This window comes from Cucumis sativus, chromosome 5 (assembly GCF_000004075.3).
Source record: "Cucumis sativus cultivar 9930 chromosome 5, Cucumber_9930_V3, whole genome shotgun sequence".
In the NCBI taxonomy this organism is placed as follows: Eukaryota; Viridiplantae; Streptophyta; class Magnoliopsida; order Cucurbitales; family Cucurbitaceae; genus Cucumis; species Cucumis sativus.
Window position 1 is genome coordinate 12,382,684 of NC_026659.2, and position 18,031 is coordinate 12,400,714.

General features: G+C 36.1%; 1 protein-coding gene across 1 annotated transcript in view; it reads left to right on the forward strand.

Annotated features, from left to right (window-relative positions):
- LOC101209775 (serine/threonine-protein kinase PITSLRE) overlaps positions 1-18,031 on the forward strand; it is a 29,101-nt gene that overhangs the window by 9,260 nt on the left and 1,810 nt on the right. The window contains exons 10-15 of the mRNA XM_004142241.3: positions 920-975; positions 11,467-11,548; positions 12,703-12,831; positions 12,942-13,056; positions 14,784-14,925; positions 15,103-15,253. Of these exons, the coding sequence (XP_004142289.1) occupies positions 920-975; positions 11,467-11,548; positions 12,703-12,831; positions 12,942-13,056; positions 14,784-14,925; positions 15,103-15,253 (675 nt within the window). The remainder of the gene's footprint in view (positions 1-919; positions 976-11,466; positions 11,549-12,702; positions 12,832-12,941; positions 13,057-14,783; positions 14,926-15,102; positions 15,254-18,031) is intronic.

An 18,031-nucleotide genomic window follows, 5' to 3' on the forward strand; every position in this document is an offset into this window, starting at 1 on the left:
TGTTGATATTTCTTATTATTTTTTCATGATAATAAAGGTACAACGGGGTAAAAATTTATAGGCAACACAAGCCTAACTAAAATAATAAAATATTAGGGGAAAGCAAATTTCAACTACTCTTGAGCTTTCAACATAACCCAAACTCACTATTTCTAACAAAAATATTTATTATGAACGTTTCTTTTTGTGTTTTACTACTTTCAGTTGTCCTTTCCTAATTAGCCGACTTTTTTTAAACAGTCATTTCATAAGCTTGTCTTTTCTTTTTTGAAATTTGATTAATTAATCCAAGTGTTTTTAAGGTTAAATTATAAATTAATCCCTTACCATTGAAGTTTGTGTCTATTTAGACCCTAAACTTTCAAAATGACAAACTTATCTTTGAATTTTCAAATTTTTATATATAGTGCATCAAATAATTTTTTAAATTCATTAATCTTTTATACAGAAATTGAAAGTTCAGAGTTCCTTTGGACAATATTTAAATTTATATCTAACATATTGAAATTTCAATGTTGTGTCTAATAGTTTCATAAAAAAAAATCAATTTTTTTTAAAAGTGTTTGCTTCCTTTCCAAAAGAGATCACATTTTTCATGAAACTATTAGTCACAAAAGTGAAATTTCGGGGACCTAGAACCTATTAGACATATAAGCGATGAAATAGACACATTACACCATGTTTTACCTTTTTATACAGAAACATAATCCTTGTAGAGACTAAACTTGTAATTTGCCTATTTTTAACCAAGACGAAAAGTAGATCAAGAAATTGTGGTGGAATATATATTTTTCTAAATAGAACACTAAAACTTAAATCTTTATCCTTTGCATTAAATTTTGGAATGGTTGTGTTTCTTTCACTTAATTTAACTTTTTTCCAGATTGATTTTTTATGAGGGGCTTCTCGTGTGTAACAGGTTTTATTCATGATATCAATTGAGCCAGCTCCAATGCTTGAAGACAAAGAAAAATGGTTTTATTAACTGTTTACACCTTCTACTCTCTCATATTCTCTCTTTTGAACTGAAACTTGATTGTTATCATCTTTTAGAGTCATTTTCTTATTCTCAATCACACTGCATATCAATTTTGGTATCTTAATATAACTATACATATAAAGCAACTTACATTGAGAATATACAAAATAATATGAGGAACAAAAAGACAGGCCTCTGAAAGGAAGCTCTTTTTAGGAAAGGGCTCCAACTGTCCAAAATAGAAACCTATAAAATAATTACAAAAGGTCTTTGATGTTGAAGCCCAAAGAGAAATATGGAATCTAATGAGCGACCAAAGATTTGAAGGATCACTCTCCAAACGGAATACTCTATTATTCTTCTCGTTTCGAATATCCCCACAAAATAACACACACCTTGACAAGCCATAAAAATCAACCATTTTTGCTAGAAGTGGATGGAGGAGGAACACCCTAATTATATCGCCGATATCCCTATAAGTCTGTGACTGGTGAGCATGAAACTAAGTGTTGTTTGGACTTTGGACGAAGCAACTTCGAACAGATCTTGCAAATTCACAAATTCACTCTCCATAAAATATGATCTAGATCTTCTTCTGCCTTCCAACAAAAAATGCAACAAAATAAGGGAAGCCTTCATGTCTGTGTAAAACTTTGGCCCTTCCTTTTTGGAGTTTACGGGATACTACTTTCATGGCTCTGTGCTTTTGGAACATTTTTGTTTATCATTTGTCTTATTTCCAGTTAGACCATTGCTTGTTTGTCTTCGTTGGAGTCTTTTTACTTTGACCCAAGCATCTCAACTTGTTTGCTTTTTTCTGTTTGTATTCCTTTACTCACTTGTACGGATAGATGGGAGTCTTGGTCTTATGTAGGGCATGTTTATTTCATCGGTTTTAGTAGTTTCAGATTTGAAGAGGGTGCTTAGGGGATGCCAACCTAGTTGAGATGCTTGAGTGCATCTCCTGATCCTTTGTCCCTTGTAATTCTAGCTCTTTGTAATTTGTATAATTCTCTTGTACTTTGAGATTTAATCTCATTTCATTTTATTAATGAAGAGGCCTAGTTCCATTTTAAAAAAAGTCCAATAACATCAAACTAAGAAAGTTAGGTTTTTGACGTGGCTGGAGGACTAAGGTTCATAAGAAAGTTAGGTTTTTTATCTGGCAAATCTTGCTTGGTCGCGTTAACACCGTGGATAGGCTTGTTAGGAAGAGGATATTGCTTGTTAGGCCTTTTTGCTGCATGCTTTGTCGGAAAGCAGAGGAAGATATTAATCATCTATTTTGGGACTGCCATGATGCGAGGGCAGTATGGAGTTCTTTCCTTCAAGAGTTTGGTGTTAGTTTTGCTGGCTCTCGGTGTGTCAATGATTGAGGAGTTCCTCCTCCATCCCCCTTTCAAAGACAAAGGGGATTTTTTATGGTTGGCCGAGGTGTGCTATTATTTGGGACATTTGTGGTGAGAGGAATGATCAGATCTTTCTGGGTAGGGAGAGAAAGCGTAGTGAGATTTGGTCTTTGGCTATATTTCATGTTTTCCTTTGGGCTTCGATTTCAAAACATTTTTGTAAGTACTCAATTGGTAACATTTTACTTAGTCGGTGTCCCCCTTCTATTAGTAGGGTGTTTTGGTGGGCTGGTTTTCTTGTATGCCTTGCATTCTTTAATTCTTTCTCAATGAAAGTTGTCAGGTTGATCCAAAAATAAAGAAAACTAAGATTATAGTTATATGAAGGCATAGTTATTGGTGTCTGTAAAGGCATAGTTGTTGATGTCTAGATGGGAGCGAAGAAACTTGTTCATAGCAAAATATTGCCCTAAACTCAAGAGGACCTCCTGAATAAAAGCATAATTGTCGTGGTAAGGCAACCCTAATCCTCAACCCAAAGATCCAAGCTTTTGTTGAAGCAAAAACCTTTGAATCTAGGAAACCAACTCCTCGTACAAAAGTCAGATCAACTTGGAGAAAAAAAAGTTTCGAATTAGATTACCTCTTCGATCAAAGATATAAAATCCAGATTTGGAACCTTATTCTAGGTTGAGTCCCTCCACTATGAAACTTGATAAAGGCTTGGTATCGTGGCTCATGTACATTCTTTCTCAAGAATTGCAACAATAATTTAGATAAAGCAAAGTTAGTTGCTGAATTCTAAGGTAAAGGGTCTCAAACATGAGAAATATATTTTATTGAAATCCAAAAAGTTTCCATTTAACACCCAATTTCTTGGCGTTATATAGCCATCACATGAGGTAACTCCCAACCCTTTAGAGGTACTCACTGAATTTTGTGGAAAGATATTTTGTAAGAGCTTTCTTCTTTCGTCCACTTGGCTCATTGGGTGGTGAGGCAGGGGAGAGTAAGTCTTTCAGAAGATCATTGGGTGAGGTAGAGACCTCTTTGTGTTATGTTTCCTCGATTGTATCACTTGTTGTCTCTCAAGGCTCATTCTCTTTCTGATAGAAACGCTTTCTTTACTCAAGGGCTACCCCTTTAGATTGGAGAGAAGGGATGTTAGATTTTGGAGCCCCAGTCCTTTGGAAGGGTTCTCGTGCAAGTCTTTCTTCATTGTTTGGTTGATCTTTCCCCCTTAGGTGAGTTGGTCTTTTTGTTGATCTAGAGGAATAAGGTCCCTAGAAAGGTCAAAGGTGAGGTTCTTAACTTGAAAGGTTCTTCACAGTAGTGCTTTATTTTTTTTTTGAAAGGGAAACCAGCCTCTTTATTGATAATAATAAAGCTCAAATTACAAAAGGTTTATACAAAGAGCTAAACAAAAAGAGACCGAAGGATTAGCAGACACATCCAGACATCTCAATTAGGTTGACACCCCCTTAGCGTCCTCATTATATCCAACAAAAATCAAGCCCAAGATACAAAATAAAGTCCTACAAGAATACAACAAACATGGGCTGTAAAGCCAATAAACTAAGCAACAAGGAAAAAACAGCAGCAGCACAAAAGAGGCATGAAAGGCCTGAAGAAGTGTAGACAAGAATCTTTTGGTGATAGCTGCAAAACACGAGTCATGAAGAAGATTATGGCTTCTAATGGTCTGGAAAAATGAGAGCCTGCTAATTGAGACTGATTTCTTGGATGGAGAAAGCTTCAAAATCTTTGTGTAGAGTACACCACTGCACGTTTGTATTAGCTATCTCAAGGCAGTCTAACCAAAATATCTCCTTATCGTGGTAGATTCTTTGGTTTTGTTCAAACCAAATTTCTGCGAACACAGCCTTTGGTAAGTTTGCCCAAACTAGTGTCGGTTTTTTTCTTTAATAAGGGCCCCAACAAAACTTGATGTACATTTAGGCTAAAAGATTCTCCAAAAACCCAAACAACTTGAAGAATTGAGAACTTCCACCAACAATTTGCAGAGTAGGAACAAGTAAAAAACAAATGCTGTAAATCATCTCCTTCTTGCTTGCACAATGGGCATATTGAGGGTGATAAGCAACTGTTTGGTAACTTTCTTTGCATGACAGGAGCAGTTCAGGAGTCCAAAAATCATAACCTGTATGAGGATGTTTACTCTCCTTGGGCATTTTGATTTCCACAAAGCTTTGTATAAGTCTCTGTCCAAAGGAGATACTAACACATTGGACAGGCTTGTTTGGAAGCTGCCTTTGCTTGTTAGGCCTTTTTTGCTATATTCCTTGTGAGATACTAACCCATATGAGCTTTTGTTGCTTGTTCGTTTTCATGTTTTCCTGTGCATTTTCTTTTTTGAAACGGAGACAACTTTATTAATAAGAACTCAAAGTATAAGAGAGTTACACAAAGAGAGCAATAAAGAAGTTGTAAGCAAGAAAAACCTAGAGGGATCAGGAGGCGCACCTGGACATCTCAACTAGGTTGACACCTCCATAGTGCCAATCATCATATCCCGAGCAAAACAGAAACAAAACAAACATACAATATTGAAAAGTCCAGCTTAATACAAGGGTCCAGAAGACAATACAGGTCCCGAAAGCAGATAAAACAAAAGGGAATGCCCAAAAATATAAATCTCAAACTTAGGCTAAAAGGGTAAATCCATCAAAGCTTCAAAATGCAGAAAGAAGCTTCAGACTATGTAATCTGCCAACAATGGACCCTTGCAGGAACTATCAGGCAGGTTGAGTGAGAAAAAGCAGCCCAGTTTTCCTGTGGGTTTTGATTTCAAAGACATTTTGTAATTACTCTATAGGTGTTATTTCACATAGTTGGAGTTACTTCTTGTAAAGGGTGTCTTTGTTTTTTGTTTCTTATTTTTTGCCCATGTATTATTCGATTGGTTATTTTCATTAAAAATGACCTCCCAGCCCAATATGTCCAAAAATCTAGATACCGAAGTCATGCTCATAATTACCAAGTATTGTCAGTGAAAGTTGTCTATTTTCATTAAAATAAATAATAAAAAAATAATTAAGTTTTGTATCCCCTAAAATTATAACACTTAGAAGCTGGAAATTAATTAAAAACAACTAAAGTTTACTAATGGCAAGTGCAACTCATTTGGGTCATGGCTCATATCATGTTGCGATTCCAAGCCAAAGATAAGCTAAAGAGTTCCATCCAACGAAGCCTGAGAGACTGAAGAAATTGATAACCCACAGTGATGTAAGTTCTCTAGCAGACACCTACAGAGAATATACCACTACAAGTGCAACAGAGAGGAAACTGTCTCTGAACACGGTCCATAGTAGTGACTTTTATCTGTTAAATCTGCCTCAATTTTTTTTTTTTTAATCTTCCTAGGGGTTTTAACCTTCTATATAGAGGAGAAAACAAAGGCAGTTTGGAATGCGGAAGAGACAAATAACATTAAAAAGGAAGATTTGCATGAGAAGTCCTTGAAAGAAGACTTGCTAATTGCAATATTTAACCTCACTGTTATGAAACCTAACGACAAAAAGACGAAGGAAAGACAAACTGTGACTTCTTGCTTAAAAGATGATATACATATACTTAATTATAATATACATTTTTATAATTCTATATCATTTTCATGCAATGAAATTTAAAGTCAATCAGTTACTTTGTGTAAATATATTTGTTGAGTTACAAATGTGTATGGTCCCAGTGGCTACAAGGAGAGGAAATATGTTTGGCCTGAGGTAATCTTTCTTTCAAGCTGTTCTTCACTAGTTTGGTGTATTGGGGGAGAGATTTTAACATCACAAGATGGGCTCATGAAAGGTTTCCCGTAGGGAGAACCACCAGAGGTATGAGGAAGTTTAATGATTTCATTTATCAAGCTAACCTATTGGAAGTTCCTCTTTGTAATGGCAGATTTCCTTGGTCTTGTGAAGGAAGTTCGGTTGCAAGATCTTTGTTAGATTTTTCATCACTAAAGGTTGGGATGAGGAGTTTGATAGCTCAAGGGTTAATAGACAGTCAAGGAGTAGTGTTGCTGATGGTTGGCTGGATTTGCTCTTAGTGTCAAGTTGAGAAAGGTGAAAGAAGCACTTAAGATTTGGTTTGTTGATTTTCAGGAGAAACAAAAAAGAAGTGAAAGGGAGCTGCTTGATGAAATTGAAAGGTGGGATTCTCTTGCAGAATTGGGGCAAATTTCAGAATGTGAAAATGACTTAAGAACTTCTTTGAAGTCCGGTTTGATGATTATTTACAAGTTGGAGGAGATCTGTTTAATTCAGAAAAGCAAGCTCCATTGGTTGAAAACGGGGGATGAAACACGAGTTTCTTTTATAGATTTCTGGCGACAAGGAAACAAAAGAATTTGATCACTGAATTGGTTAATGAACAAGTTGTGCCAGCTAAATCATTTAGAGAATTCAGTGGATATCCTTCAGGGTTGGAAAATGAAAATAGCTATTGAATTACATGAGGACTTGGACAAAAATCAATGTGGCTGATTCTTAAAAGGTTACTAAAGAAATTAATCTGGACATTGTATTAATTCAAGAATCTAAAAGAGACAGCTTCAATAAAGCATTCAGATCTCAAAAGATGTTGGCTGGACATTTTTTGGAAGCTTTAAAGAGTTTCGGTGGCTTTCTTACAAGGTGGTATGAAGGTTTTTTCAGAGACTAACATTGCTAAAGCAGATTTCGCTTTGCCATTGGATTGCTTTGGCAAGACAGATTTGAGGCAGCTGGTTGCATCTTCTTAGTTTTCTCTTTCTCCTTTCATCTTGAAGATTTGGGTGTGCAAGATTTTAGATTCGAGTGGGCTAATTTTGGGAGTTTAAGTTTTGCTTTGTGTTTAGCTTTCTACTGGTGTATTGTCTTTGATTGGCTTTGTTTAGCTCGTTATTTTCTGTTCAGGTTCGTTTTTAGGTTTCCTTCATATTTATGTTGCTTGAGTAGTCTTTGTTTAAGTTTTAGCTTGTGTTTTCCACTAATTCTTTTTCTTCTTAGTATAATACTCTTGTACTTTGAGCTTTAGTCAGAAGTCTTTTTAAAAGGAAAAAGAATCATTTAGATATATTGAAGGGAATCCTGGATTTCTACAGAAATCTTTACTCCAAAAGTCTAGGTTCAAGACACCTTCCTTTGAATTTTGAATGGAATGATGTTTCCCCAGCACTCACAGGACAGCTTTCAGAAGGGGCAATCAAGACAGTGATCAAGATGCTTGGTAAAAGCAAAGCCTCAGGTCCAGACGGGTTTACAGCTGAGTTCCTATTGAAATTTTGGGATCTTATGAAGCCAAACTTCCTAATTGCCACCACCATTGCTCAGACTCAGAGTGCATTTATCCGAAGGAAGGCAAATATTGGATCCATTCCTAATTGCCAATGAGGTGGTAGAGGAGTATAGAGCTAAAGAGAAGAAGGGTTGGATACTAAAGTTCTGACCTTGGAAAAGCATTCAATCGTGTTGATTGGGATTTCCTAGAAAAAATCATGTGAAATAAACAGTTCGACCAAAAATGGATTAATTGGATATTGGGTTGTGTAAAGAATCCAAGATACCCCATTTTTATTAATGGTAGGCCAAGAGGGTGAGTTTTGAGGCAGATGAAAGGCTTGAATCTTTTTAGTAGAATAAGAGGATGAAAGCACTGAAAGTCAGAGTCTTCCGCCTTTTTCTTTTGCGCTCCTTAAGAGTTGCCTTGTTCATTGACTTTCTTCATTGATTCAGTCAAACTATTTTAGTGGTCTCATTGTGTTCAGAAAAGTTCTCACGCAATATTCTTTGTGCCTCCCGAGGTAAATGGCGAACTTTCAGTCCCTTCTCTCTTTGAACCGCAGAGTGGTCTGAAGGACTATCCATTAGAACTTTGTAGGATGGATAGTGGAATTCATGAGTTCGGAAGGTTTCGGAGGTCCGGAGGACGCCTCATTTAGTGGACTTGATTTATGGGTGAAGGTTTGACAAGTATCAATGAAAACCTAGGAGTGGGATCTCTCCGCAATATTCTTTGCACCTTCTTGCGAGCACCACCAAGCAGGCGATGCCCACGGGGCGGTAGACACCTCCACTGCCCGCACGGGTTTTAGCTACTATAGGAATCTGACAAGGAAATCCTCTATCCCCATTTCTTTTCCTTCTTGTGGGTGTGCTAGTGGACAAACTTCATCGAAATGGATTATATGAAGGATTCACAGTTGGTTGGAGAAAGAATTCACATTCTCATTCTCCAGTTTGCAGAAGACACCCTTTTATTTTGTAAGTATGACAGTCATGCTCACCAAGCTCAAGAAGGTTATAGAATTTTATGAGTGGTGTTGGGGTCAGAAGATGAAGTCAGACAAATCGACATTGTGCAGCATTAATATTGAGGAAAATGAGCTTGCTGCCACGGCTGCAAGCCTGAAAGTTTGCAGTGTAAGGCTGAAAGGTTGCCTTTTCTATATCTTGGCTTACCATTGGGGGTGCCCAAAACAAATCTCCTTTTGGCAACCAGTGATCAATATGGTGCAAGCCAAACTTGATAAATGGAAGTGATTCAACCTTTCCAGAGGAGGAAGAACAACATTATGTAAATTGGTCCTATCCAACCTTCCAACCTGTTTTATGTCATTATTTCTAATGCCTGAAGGTATCATCTCAACATCAGAAAAAGTTCTGGGAAGGTCATAATGGTGGTAATATTTCCCACTTAGTTAAGTGGGAAATAGTTAATAAATCTACTACAGATGGTGGGCTTGGGTTAGGTGGTTTGTGTTGGAATTCTTTAAAATAATAACAACACAAACAATCGTGGTTTTTCTCCCGGTACTTGGGTTTCCACGTAAATTGGTGTGAACTCGTTGTCTCTCTTTTCAATAGTTTGAAAGCAAAAAATCTGGCCCTTCTGGCTAAATGGGGGTGGCGGTTTTTAGAGGAAGAGGATTCATTGTGGTACAAGGTGGTCGGTAGCATTCATGGAATGGATACATATAATTAGTGCACAACTGGAAAAGATGGAAACAGTTTATGAAGCCCTTGAGTTAGTATTTCCCAAACTTGGTTGAAAGTGGAAGCTATGGCCAATTCAATTTGGAAAAGGGAGTCAGATTGCATTTTGGTTAAGACACTTGGGCGGATGAAACTCCTTTTAAAATTCAGTTTCTAAGACTGTTTAGAATTGCTTTACTTCGGAAGGGTTCAATTGCAGAGCATTGGGATTCTGAGTTAAATTCTTGGGGCTATTAATTTCTGTCGTCTTCTAAAGGAAGAGGAGATAGCTGAATTTCAGCATCTGATTGGTAAAATTTCAGCAAGAAGAATCTTGGAGGCTTTTTTGATAAAAGAATTCGGTTCTTAGAGTTAACCCAAGAAGAATATCGGTAAAACCTCACACAACTCATCTTGCCCCATTCTCCCCACTGGATATAAGGTGCTGCACGTGGCTTTATGGAAAACTAGCAGCCTAAGAAGAGTTAACATTCTTGTTTGGATTTTGCTGGTTGGGCAGCTGAATACATCTTCAGTTTTGCAGTGCAAATTGCCGTTCAGCTGCCTTTCTCCCTCTATTTGTCCATTTTGTCTTCAACATGGAGAAGATTCGATTCATCTCTTTTTCTTATGCCTGTACTCTGCTAAGTGTTGGGAAACTTTGTTCCCTGTTTTCAATATGTCCTAGGTGTTTAAAGAAGATTGTAGAGATTTGGTGAGGCAACTTCTTGGAGGTTCTTGTTTTAATAAAACCTCATGATTAATTTGGTTTAATGCGGTAAAAGCAATTTTGATGGAATTATGGTTTGAAAGATATCAAAGGGTTTTTTCATAACAAATCGCTCATATGGCTAGATCGTTACAAAGTTGCTCACAGACATGCTTCATCGTGGTGCATTCTCTCTAAAGATTTTTACAGCTACCACATCTCAGTTTTCAACCTGAATTGGAGCTCTTTTATCTCCTAAGCTTAACCATGAATTGGTGTAAATTGGTTGTCTCGCTTATTTTCGCCTGTTAACAGTTTCGATATATTTTTGTCCTATCAAGGATTGTCTTTTTGTTTTCCATGTTTTAGTATCTTATGTTGTAGAGAATGTTTGTTTGGCTCTTTTAGTCATGTTTGTTATTACTTATTTGGGATATGATGATGGAGCTATAAGGGTGTCAACTTAGTTGAGATGTCCTGGTGCATCTACTGATCCTTAGGTTATTTTGCGCATTGTACAACTCTCTTGTAATATGAATTTAGTTCTCATTTTTATCTAATAAAAGAGGCTTGTTTCCCTTTTAAAAAAAAGAAATCAGTTTATGCATTTAGATGTTAAAAGAATGAGTTTGATGTATTTCACTCACAAAATTTATTTGTTTTTTGTCAAATATTATTTTAAGTATATAGTTAATAGGGGTTCAGTATGTGTCTAATGAACCTTGAAACTTTATTGGCTTTGTATAGCTATTGTCTTACACATATTTATTAGGGTAATAAGTATCTGATACATGTCCATCAAGTATCCGAGTGTCCAAATGTTTGACATGTGTCTGAGATGAACAAACTAGCCAAATTAAAGTGTATGCTCTTTAGATATTTTATTCTATTTGATATAGATATCGATCGAAAGATCCAAAGGCGGGATCAACAAATTTGTAACCATTAAATTTACTTCCATTTGCTTCCATTTGCTCCATTAAAGTTGTTTCTCTTAAAAAATTGATATACCTAATATTTGTAACCTGTACCAAAGGAGTTCACAGCTTGATGTGGTTCACTTATTCTGTCATGGTGGTTAAGTTGGTAGGGGGGCATGTTATTTTGTTCATGTCTAAACTTGGTTTTCTGTTAGGGGCTGTTTGAGTTGAATTTTGAAGTTAAAAAGTTTGTGTTTGGGATGTAGAGTTGTAAGATTAAGATCCTCAAATAAATGTGCAAACACAATAGTGAGCACTATTAAAATTGAGTTATTTAATACTAAGTTATGAGGTTGGTGGGCCACACCATCTTAATGATTGGAATTCTGTTTACTGTTTATCTTAAGTGTGTTGCTGAATTTTCAAGTTCGTATACATCATTGTTGCTGAATCAATCTATAGTTCTCATTTTTATTTTGTTTGAGATATGTTCCTTCGTCAGCTTTCTATACCATTCCGTGAATCTCCCTTTCAGGTCCTTGCTGTTCCATGACTTTGTTGCAAAGTGTCTGACAAAAGATCCTCGTTCACGCCCTGCTGCTTCTGAAATGTTGAAGGTAATGCATGCCAATTATGTGTGCCAATGTAGATGAGGACATGTCCCATTCATATATATTCAAATTCAATTATTGGGAATTTTTTTTTTTGTGTGTGTGTGTGTGTATGGTAGGGGTATATTGTAGTTTTGGTAATGAACCTCGTAATAGTATAAGTGTTAAGAATTTGTTCACATCACAATTAGTCGTAAAAGTGGAGGTGCTTGCTGTGGGTGTCTCCTTTATAATATTAGCTATATTAATGTGAAGGCAATGGTCCAACAGAAAACTTTACCTTCTTCAGAGTCTATTGGTCAGAACTTGGCTAATGATTAGGTACCTCTTGGTGCCTCTAGTCTTACGGAGGTGGCTTGTCAAAATCAAGTTCGTAGATAATATACTATTAAGTGGTCATCGATTCCCTTGTCTTTGTTCATTAATAAAGAGGCGGTTTCCTTTAGTAAAAAGGGTCATCGATTCCCTTGTCTTTGTTCATTAATAAAGAGGCGGTTTCCTTTAGTAAAAAGGGTCATCGATTTCCTTGGAGCTTCACAGAGGTTGTTTTATTCATTAATCTCTCTTCATTGACCAGTCATGAAGAAATAAAATTTGGTTCCTTTCTAATTGTTTCTCCCTTGGCATTTGTTTATTTTACTTTTGTGTTTATTGTTTGTTGTTATCTCTACGATTTTTAGGTTTCTTTTTCTCATTGTATTTTGTATTTTGGATTCATTTTCTTAATGGAGAATGCAGTATTCTTTCCCAGAAAAAAAATGTTGTTTTCAAATATAGAAAAATTAACCAAAATATTTACAAATGTAGCAAAATATCACTGTCTATCAATGATAGAATTTAGTAGATATTGATAGACTACTATTATCTATTATTGTTAGACTGATATTGTGCTATATTTGAAACTATGTTCAACAATTTTATCATTTAAAACAATTACCCAAAATAAAAAGAAAAAATGTCACTTATGTCCAAATTGCAGGAGTGTAACCTACATTGTACATTCTTGCTTTTAAAAAATTGGATTAGAATTTTTATTTCCTACATTGCTTGAGTTATTTTTCTCACTTCCATGGGTTGTGTATTTTATAGTTGAAATATCTAGTTAAATTTTCATGTATTCTATTTCACTTTGAAAACTAGTTTATGTTTTGCATGCACAGCACAAATTCATTGAGAAATGCAGATGTGGGGCGTCGGCAATGTTGCCCAAGATTGAAAAAGCTAGGAAAATCAGGACTTTAATGGCTCAACAAGCACAAAGTATTGCTCCAGATGCATCAGGAGATGGTGTAAGGGCTTAAACTCTCTCCACTCTCCCTTCTGTTCTTGCTTGCTCAACGTGCATGCATACTGTGTGGTTAAGAATTTCCTCATTCAGTAATCTTTTTATTTGAAACAGACAATAGTAGCTGCAAATTTGAATCAAGATTATGGAGATACTGTTCCTTCAAAGCCTCAGAATATTGGACTTCAGGTAGCAAGTGAAATAGCAGGCTCTGAACTTGTAGCAGAAGGTATGTATTTCATTATGCTTAATAAAAGTGAATGGGACTGCTATTATTTTTCAAATAGTTGAAATTTGAAAATTTGAGTGGTTGAAACTGCAGTATTGTCATTTTATGAGTTCAAAGGCTAATTGGACTTGCATAGGTTTTCCATTAATTGTTTTTTGTAACATCCTTAGCCCCGCTCTGCAGCTTTTCTTTCCCCCGTTTGGAAAATTTCTCATTTCTGAATATAAGGTTTTTTAATTCACGTGTAAATAATTGCTGTAAGTTTTCGTAATCATCGGTAATCGGTGCATTTGAAACATAGGGTTTTACCTTTGAAAACCCTTTTATAACTCTTGTCTAAACAAGTATAAATCAACAAGAAGTTATTAAGATATCCAAACCAGTTCCAAAATATAACCACAGTAAATCAATAAAATGACTTATAGAACATATCAGAGTCTAAATCACACCCAAGTCCAAAGACCCACCACTGACACTCCATAAAAAATGAGGTGTTTGATGCTTCATAGCTCCTTGGAATACAAGTTCTTCTGGTTACCACTTAACCTGAAATTGGGTTTGTAGTCACTTGGTTATTTCGCTAATCAATCACAACTCAATTTATCCTTCAATAATCCTCAGGGGTAATCACTTCTACCTTAATTCCTCTTTAGCCCTAATTCCCCGACTTAAGGTTTTTGCAAATTAATCCCTTAATTATTCTAAAAATATCTAAAACCACCCTTCCAAATTACCAAATTTAAGCTAAAATGTCAAGAAAACCCTAACTCTTTTTTTGAAAAAAGGAAACAAGCCTCTTCATTAAAATGTGAATGGCACAGCGGTTTAGAAAAACCAAGGGTTTCTTTCTATCTTTTATACACAGTACCAGCACCTACTTTTTTCTCCTCTTGGCGTGACTGCAACCCCTTTCCAGCTCCACCTTTGAGGTGTTCTCGCCCCCTAAGCTTTATATGTAAAGTGTATTGATCAAGTTTAAGCCTTTTCCACCTCCTACTTCCTTCATGTGTGAGATGATCAAGCCAAATTAATCTCTTTCCACGTCATACTTGGAGTTAGTCAAGTTTCCTTCTTATTTTGCCACCCCCGCTTCTAACCTTTACTTGGCTCTAGTTATCAACTTAACATCCCCTTAAGCAACCCCAAAAGATTGCATACATCAAAGTTCAAGTTCAATTTTTTGCTATTAGCACCTAAATTAATTCTTCCCCTAAATCAAGTGATTCTGAGAATTAGTCTGTATTTTGTTTTTTGTTATTTGGAACTATGTTTTCTCACCATTTTTATATTTTGGTTTTCATATTTCCTAAGAAGTATTTAAATTTTGGGTTCCCAATTTTAAAGAATTCCTGCCAAGATGACAGATACTGCCGTAGCTACCTCTGCATGGGCTTTGGGTTCCCAAGTATGAACTGGTACCATAGACATTTTGATTGCGAAAAAGGCAAAAGAATAATTTTTAGTCAAATTCTGAAAACAAATTTCAAAATTTTTTATTGTTTTTAAAATGTGGCTTGAATTTTGACAACACTCCTAAAAAGTAGATAAGAAAAAGAAAGAAACCAGTGTTAGAATTAGTGTTTAGAATTTTAAAAGATGAAGCTTTATTAAGAAAGCTATCACCTCGATGGGGCCTAAAACATTTGATTTTAGTAATAAGTTAGCATTTCCCAACAGGTCTTTTAAAATTGACACATTCAAGGTATGCATATTATGTATATTTGTAGGTACTTTTGGCACTGTAATAGTCCATGATGGAGATGAGAATGATAAGGTGGCCTCTCAACTGGATATAGGCATTGCTGAACCACCAACTGGTTCCTTACGCAATGAGAGCCTATCCATTAACGTAACTAGAGTTGACTCTAGGTACTCTCTTTCTGATATTGCTGATGTGTTTTATTTCATTTCTTCGTTTGTAGATTAATTGTCTTCAGTCTCAATGATTTTGCTATCAGTTATAAGAAACAATGTATTGTCATTTTATCTCATAATTTTGCTACCTCTTGTATCATTTGAAATCTAATCTTTGTGAATCTTCTGTAGTGTGCGTACAGGAGGAATTGTAAATAATATTCTTGATGGAAAATCGGATCCCACCATGCCTGCATCTTTACCTTCATTTTTGGGTATTCATGAGCTTAGCACATTGAAGAGTGAAACTGTCAGCCGGAAATCATTTGCTCTGCAGGACAAGGTAACTTTAACTTTAAGTACAAATGTGTTTTCTCTATGTTGTTTCTCAAGTTTCATGTTGATTACTCTAGATAAAGCAATGAAGTGGGACATTTTTTATTCCAATGTTTCTCCTTCTAGTACAATATTTTTCTCCATCTTATGACTATTTTTCCTGACGGTAAAGAAGATCTCTTTGGTAGGTTGTACAACTGTGTCTATGAGTTGTGTGTGTATGTGATACATATATCTTGGCAATTGTAATTCTCGTTTGGTCAATGCAAGTTGGAAAAACCTTTTATAATACTTTGGCTTTGAATTATTTGAGTACTAATCATTTGTCTTCTTGGGGGTGGTATTGTACTGCACCACTACCACCCACTCATCTCGGCAAAATTAGTAAACAGCTAGCTAGTGGGTTAGGGTTTTAATTGTAAATGAAAGGAGTGGGTTGAGAAGGAGAAGTGAAGAATTTTGTGAGGGATTCCCTAATTGGGGAGTTCGGGAGAGGATTCTTAGTCCTCTTGAATGTGCTGAGGTATATTGTAATTTCTTCTTGAAATTGCAATATAAATCTATCTTTTAGTGTTACTCATGTGCTCTTTATGTTCTTGAGTATTTCCTTGTTAGGTGGGATCCTAACAAATTGGTGCTAGAGCTGTTCTTTCTTGGGTATTGTTCTGTGTATCAATGGAAGAACCACAGACATGAGAGTGAGTGCATAAATGGATTGCTGATCGCAAACGTGAGGTGGTAGAGAGAGGAGAAACTCCATGGACGTCAGAGCAAATGCAGAATTGGATGGGAGATTGCAAGTATGAAAGAATTGAAAGACAAATCCGAGAGAAGTCGCAAAAGACTGAAGGAGAAGATCATAATGAAACACTCTCGGAAATACAGAGAGATACAAGAGCATTGCAACAAAGGATCAAGGATACTATCCAAAGAGAGAAAGAGAACAGAGAAGAATAGTAGTTACGAAAACAGAGAGAAGAAATTGCAAAGAAAACGTCTTGAAAAAACAAGCAAAGCAGGTGGTGTTAGCCAGTTCTGAAAGTCCAATGAGCTTATGATCAAATTTTCATCCGTAGAAGAATGTGCTCAAATGTTGAAAGGCATCAATGTAGAAGAAATGATGTTTGTTACAGAAAGCTTCGTTGAATGAAGATAAGGTGAAATGAACGACAAAAAGATGCCATCGGTGGAAGAAAAGAAGGGAGTTGATGGGGGGATCCACAGCAGCAGGGGAGAAAAAGAGAATAAATGTTGACTTAAAAAGGAGAAATCAAAGAAGAAAAAACTTGATCGTTGGTGTCCATGGCCAGCGGTGAAGGGTGAGATGGAACTGGAAACATAGATCAAATAGATTGGTATCCCAAAGAGATGAAGTGATGAGTGTGGGAAAAATAATTGAAGGAAGAACAAAGAAATTGGAGAGAAAGGAATGTAAGAACAAAATCGGGGGCAGCTGTCGTCGATGGAGAACAAAATTGGAGGAGGCTTGAAAAGAGGAAATTTTCATGAAGAGAAAAAAATGTTCATGCCCACGTGAAGTCTCAGAAAGTGGGACCAGTTGGAAAACAAACCACCCTAATTTTCGTGAGGGTCCTTGGGCTGGGATTGCAGGCCCATCTATTTTCTTCCGTTCAACAGGAGTAATGTTCTTTAGGAGAGGGAGGGGTATGTAAGAAACTGGGAAGGAAGTATGGCATACGATTAGGGTTTTATGAGGTTGAGCTAAAGATTGCGCCAACCCAATAAGAAGGGGCTCAATATGTTAATTCTCCAATACATGGACAGTGGGTCTCGATTAAAATTAAGCTGAAAGCTTTTTGCTCTTCAGCTGCTTAATGAGGAAAGTGGGCCTAATATTTTATGTGATGAATTAATTGAAGCCCATGTGTGTCCACAGCAGCAGATTGGAAGAATTTTATCCAAGGTTGAAGAAAATGCAAGTAGCTGATCTGGTTCGGTAAAAAAAAATTGTATTTCTTTGTTTGGTACCCACGCCTTTGGGACAAGTTGTGTTTTCAAAGGGTGAGTAATATAAGGGACCTAATTAGAGATATATGGGAGAGAATATTAGTATGTTTATTAGAGGGGGAAAATTAGTAAATAATTAGCTAGTGGGTTAGGGTTTTAGTTATATATGGAATAAGTGGGTTGAGAAGAAGGGGTGAAGAATTTTGGGTGATTCATACCGATGGTCTTCATTTGGAGGCCCAAATGAAAAATGATCCAATTTTGAAAAGTGAATGAAAAGCGGCCTCTTGCTTGTAATTTGTCTCTGAAAATCACCTGCACACTTGCAACTGACCAACACTACTGAATGCACAAAACTTGATGCTCTATGCTTAGTACTTGATACTCAACATTTTATTTATGCTATATACCACTCGATGCTCGATACTTAAAGAAACACAAAAGTAAAGGGAAAAAAAACAGTAGAAAGGCAGAAAAACAGAAGAAGAAATCCAATAAAAGACAACAAAAAAAGTAAAATGGAAGAACTACCAAAAAAACACAAAGAAAAGAATTGTAAAAACAGAAGGAAAATGGAAGAAAGGAAGAAAAAAACAGAAAAAAGCTGCATAGAAAAAAAGAGAAGACAACATTCTTCAAGGTTAAAGTGGTAATTTTACTGTCCTGTGCAAATTTCCCAAAAATTTTGTGAGAGATTTCCTTATTGGGGAATCTGGGAGAAGATTCTCAGCCCTCTTGAATGTGCTTGAGGTTTATTGTAGTTTCTTGATATTGCAATATAAGTCATCTTTAGTGTTCCTAGTGTGTTTGAGTATAT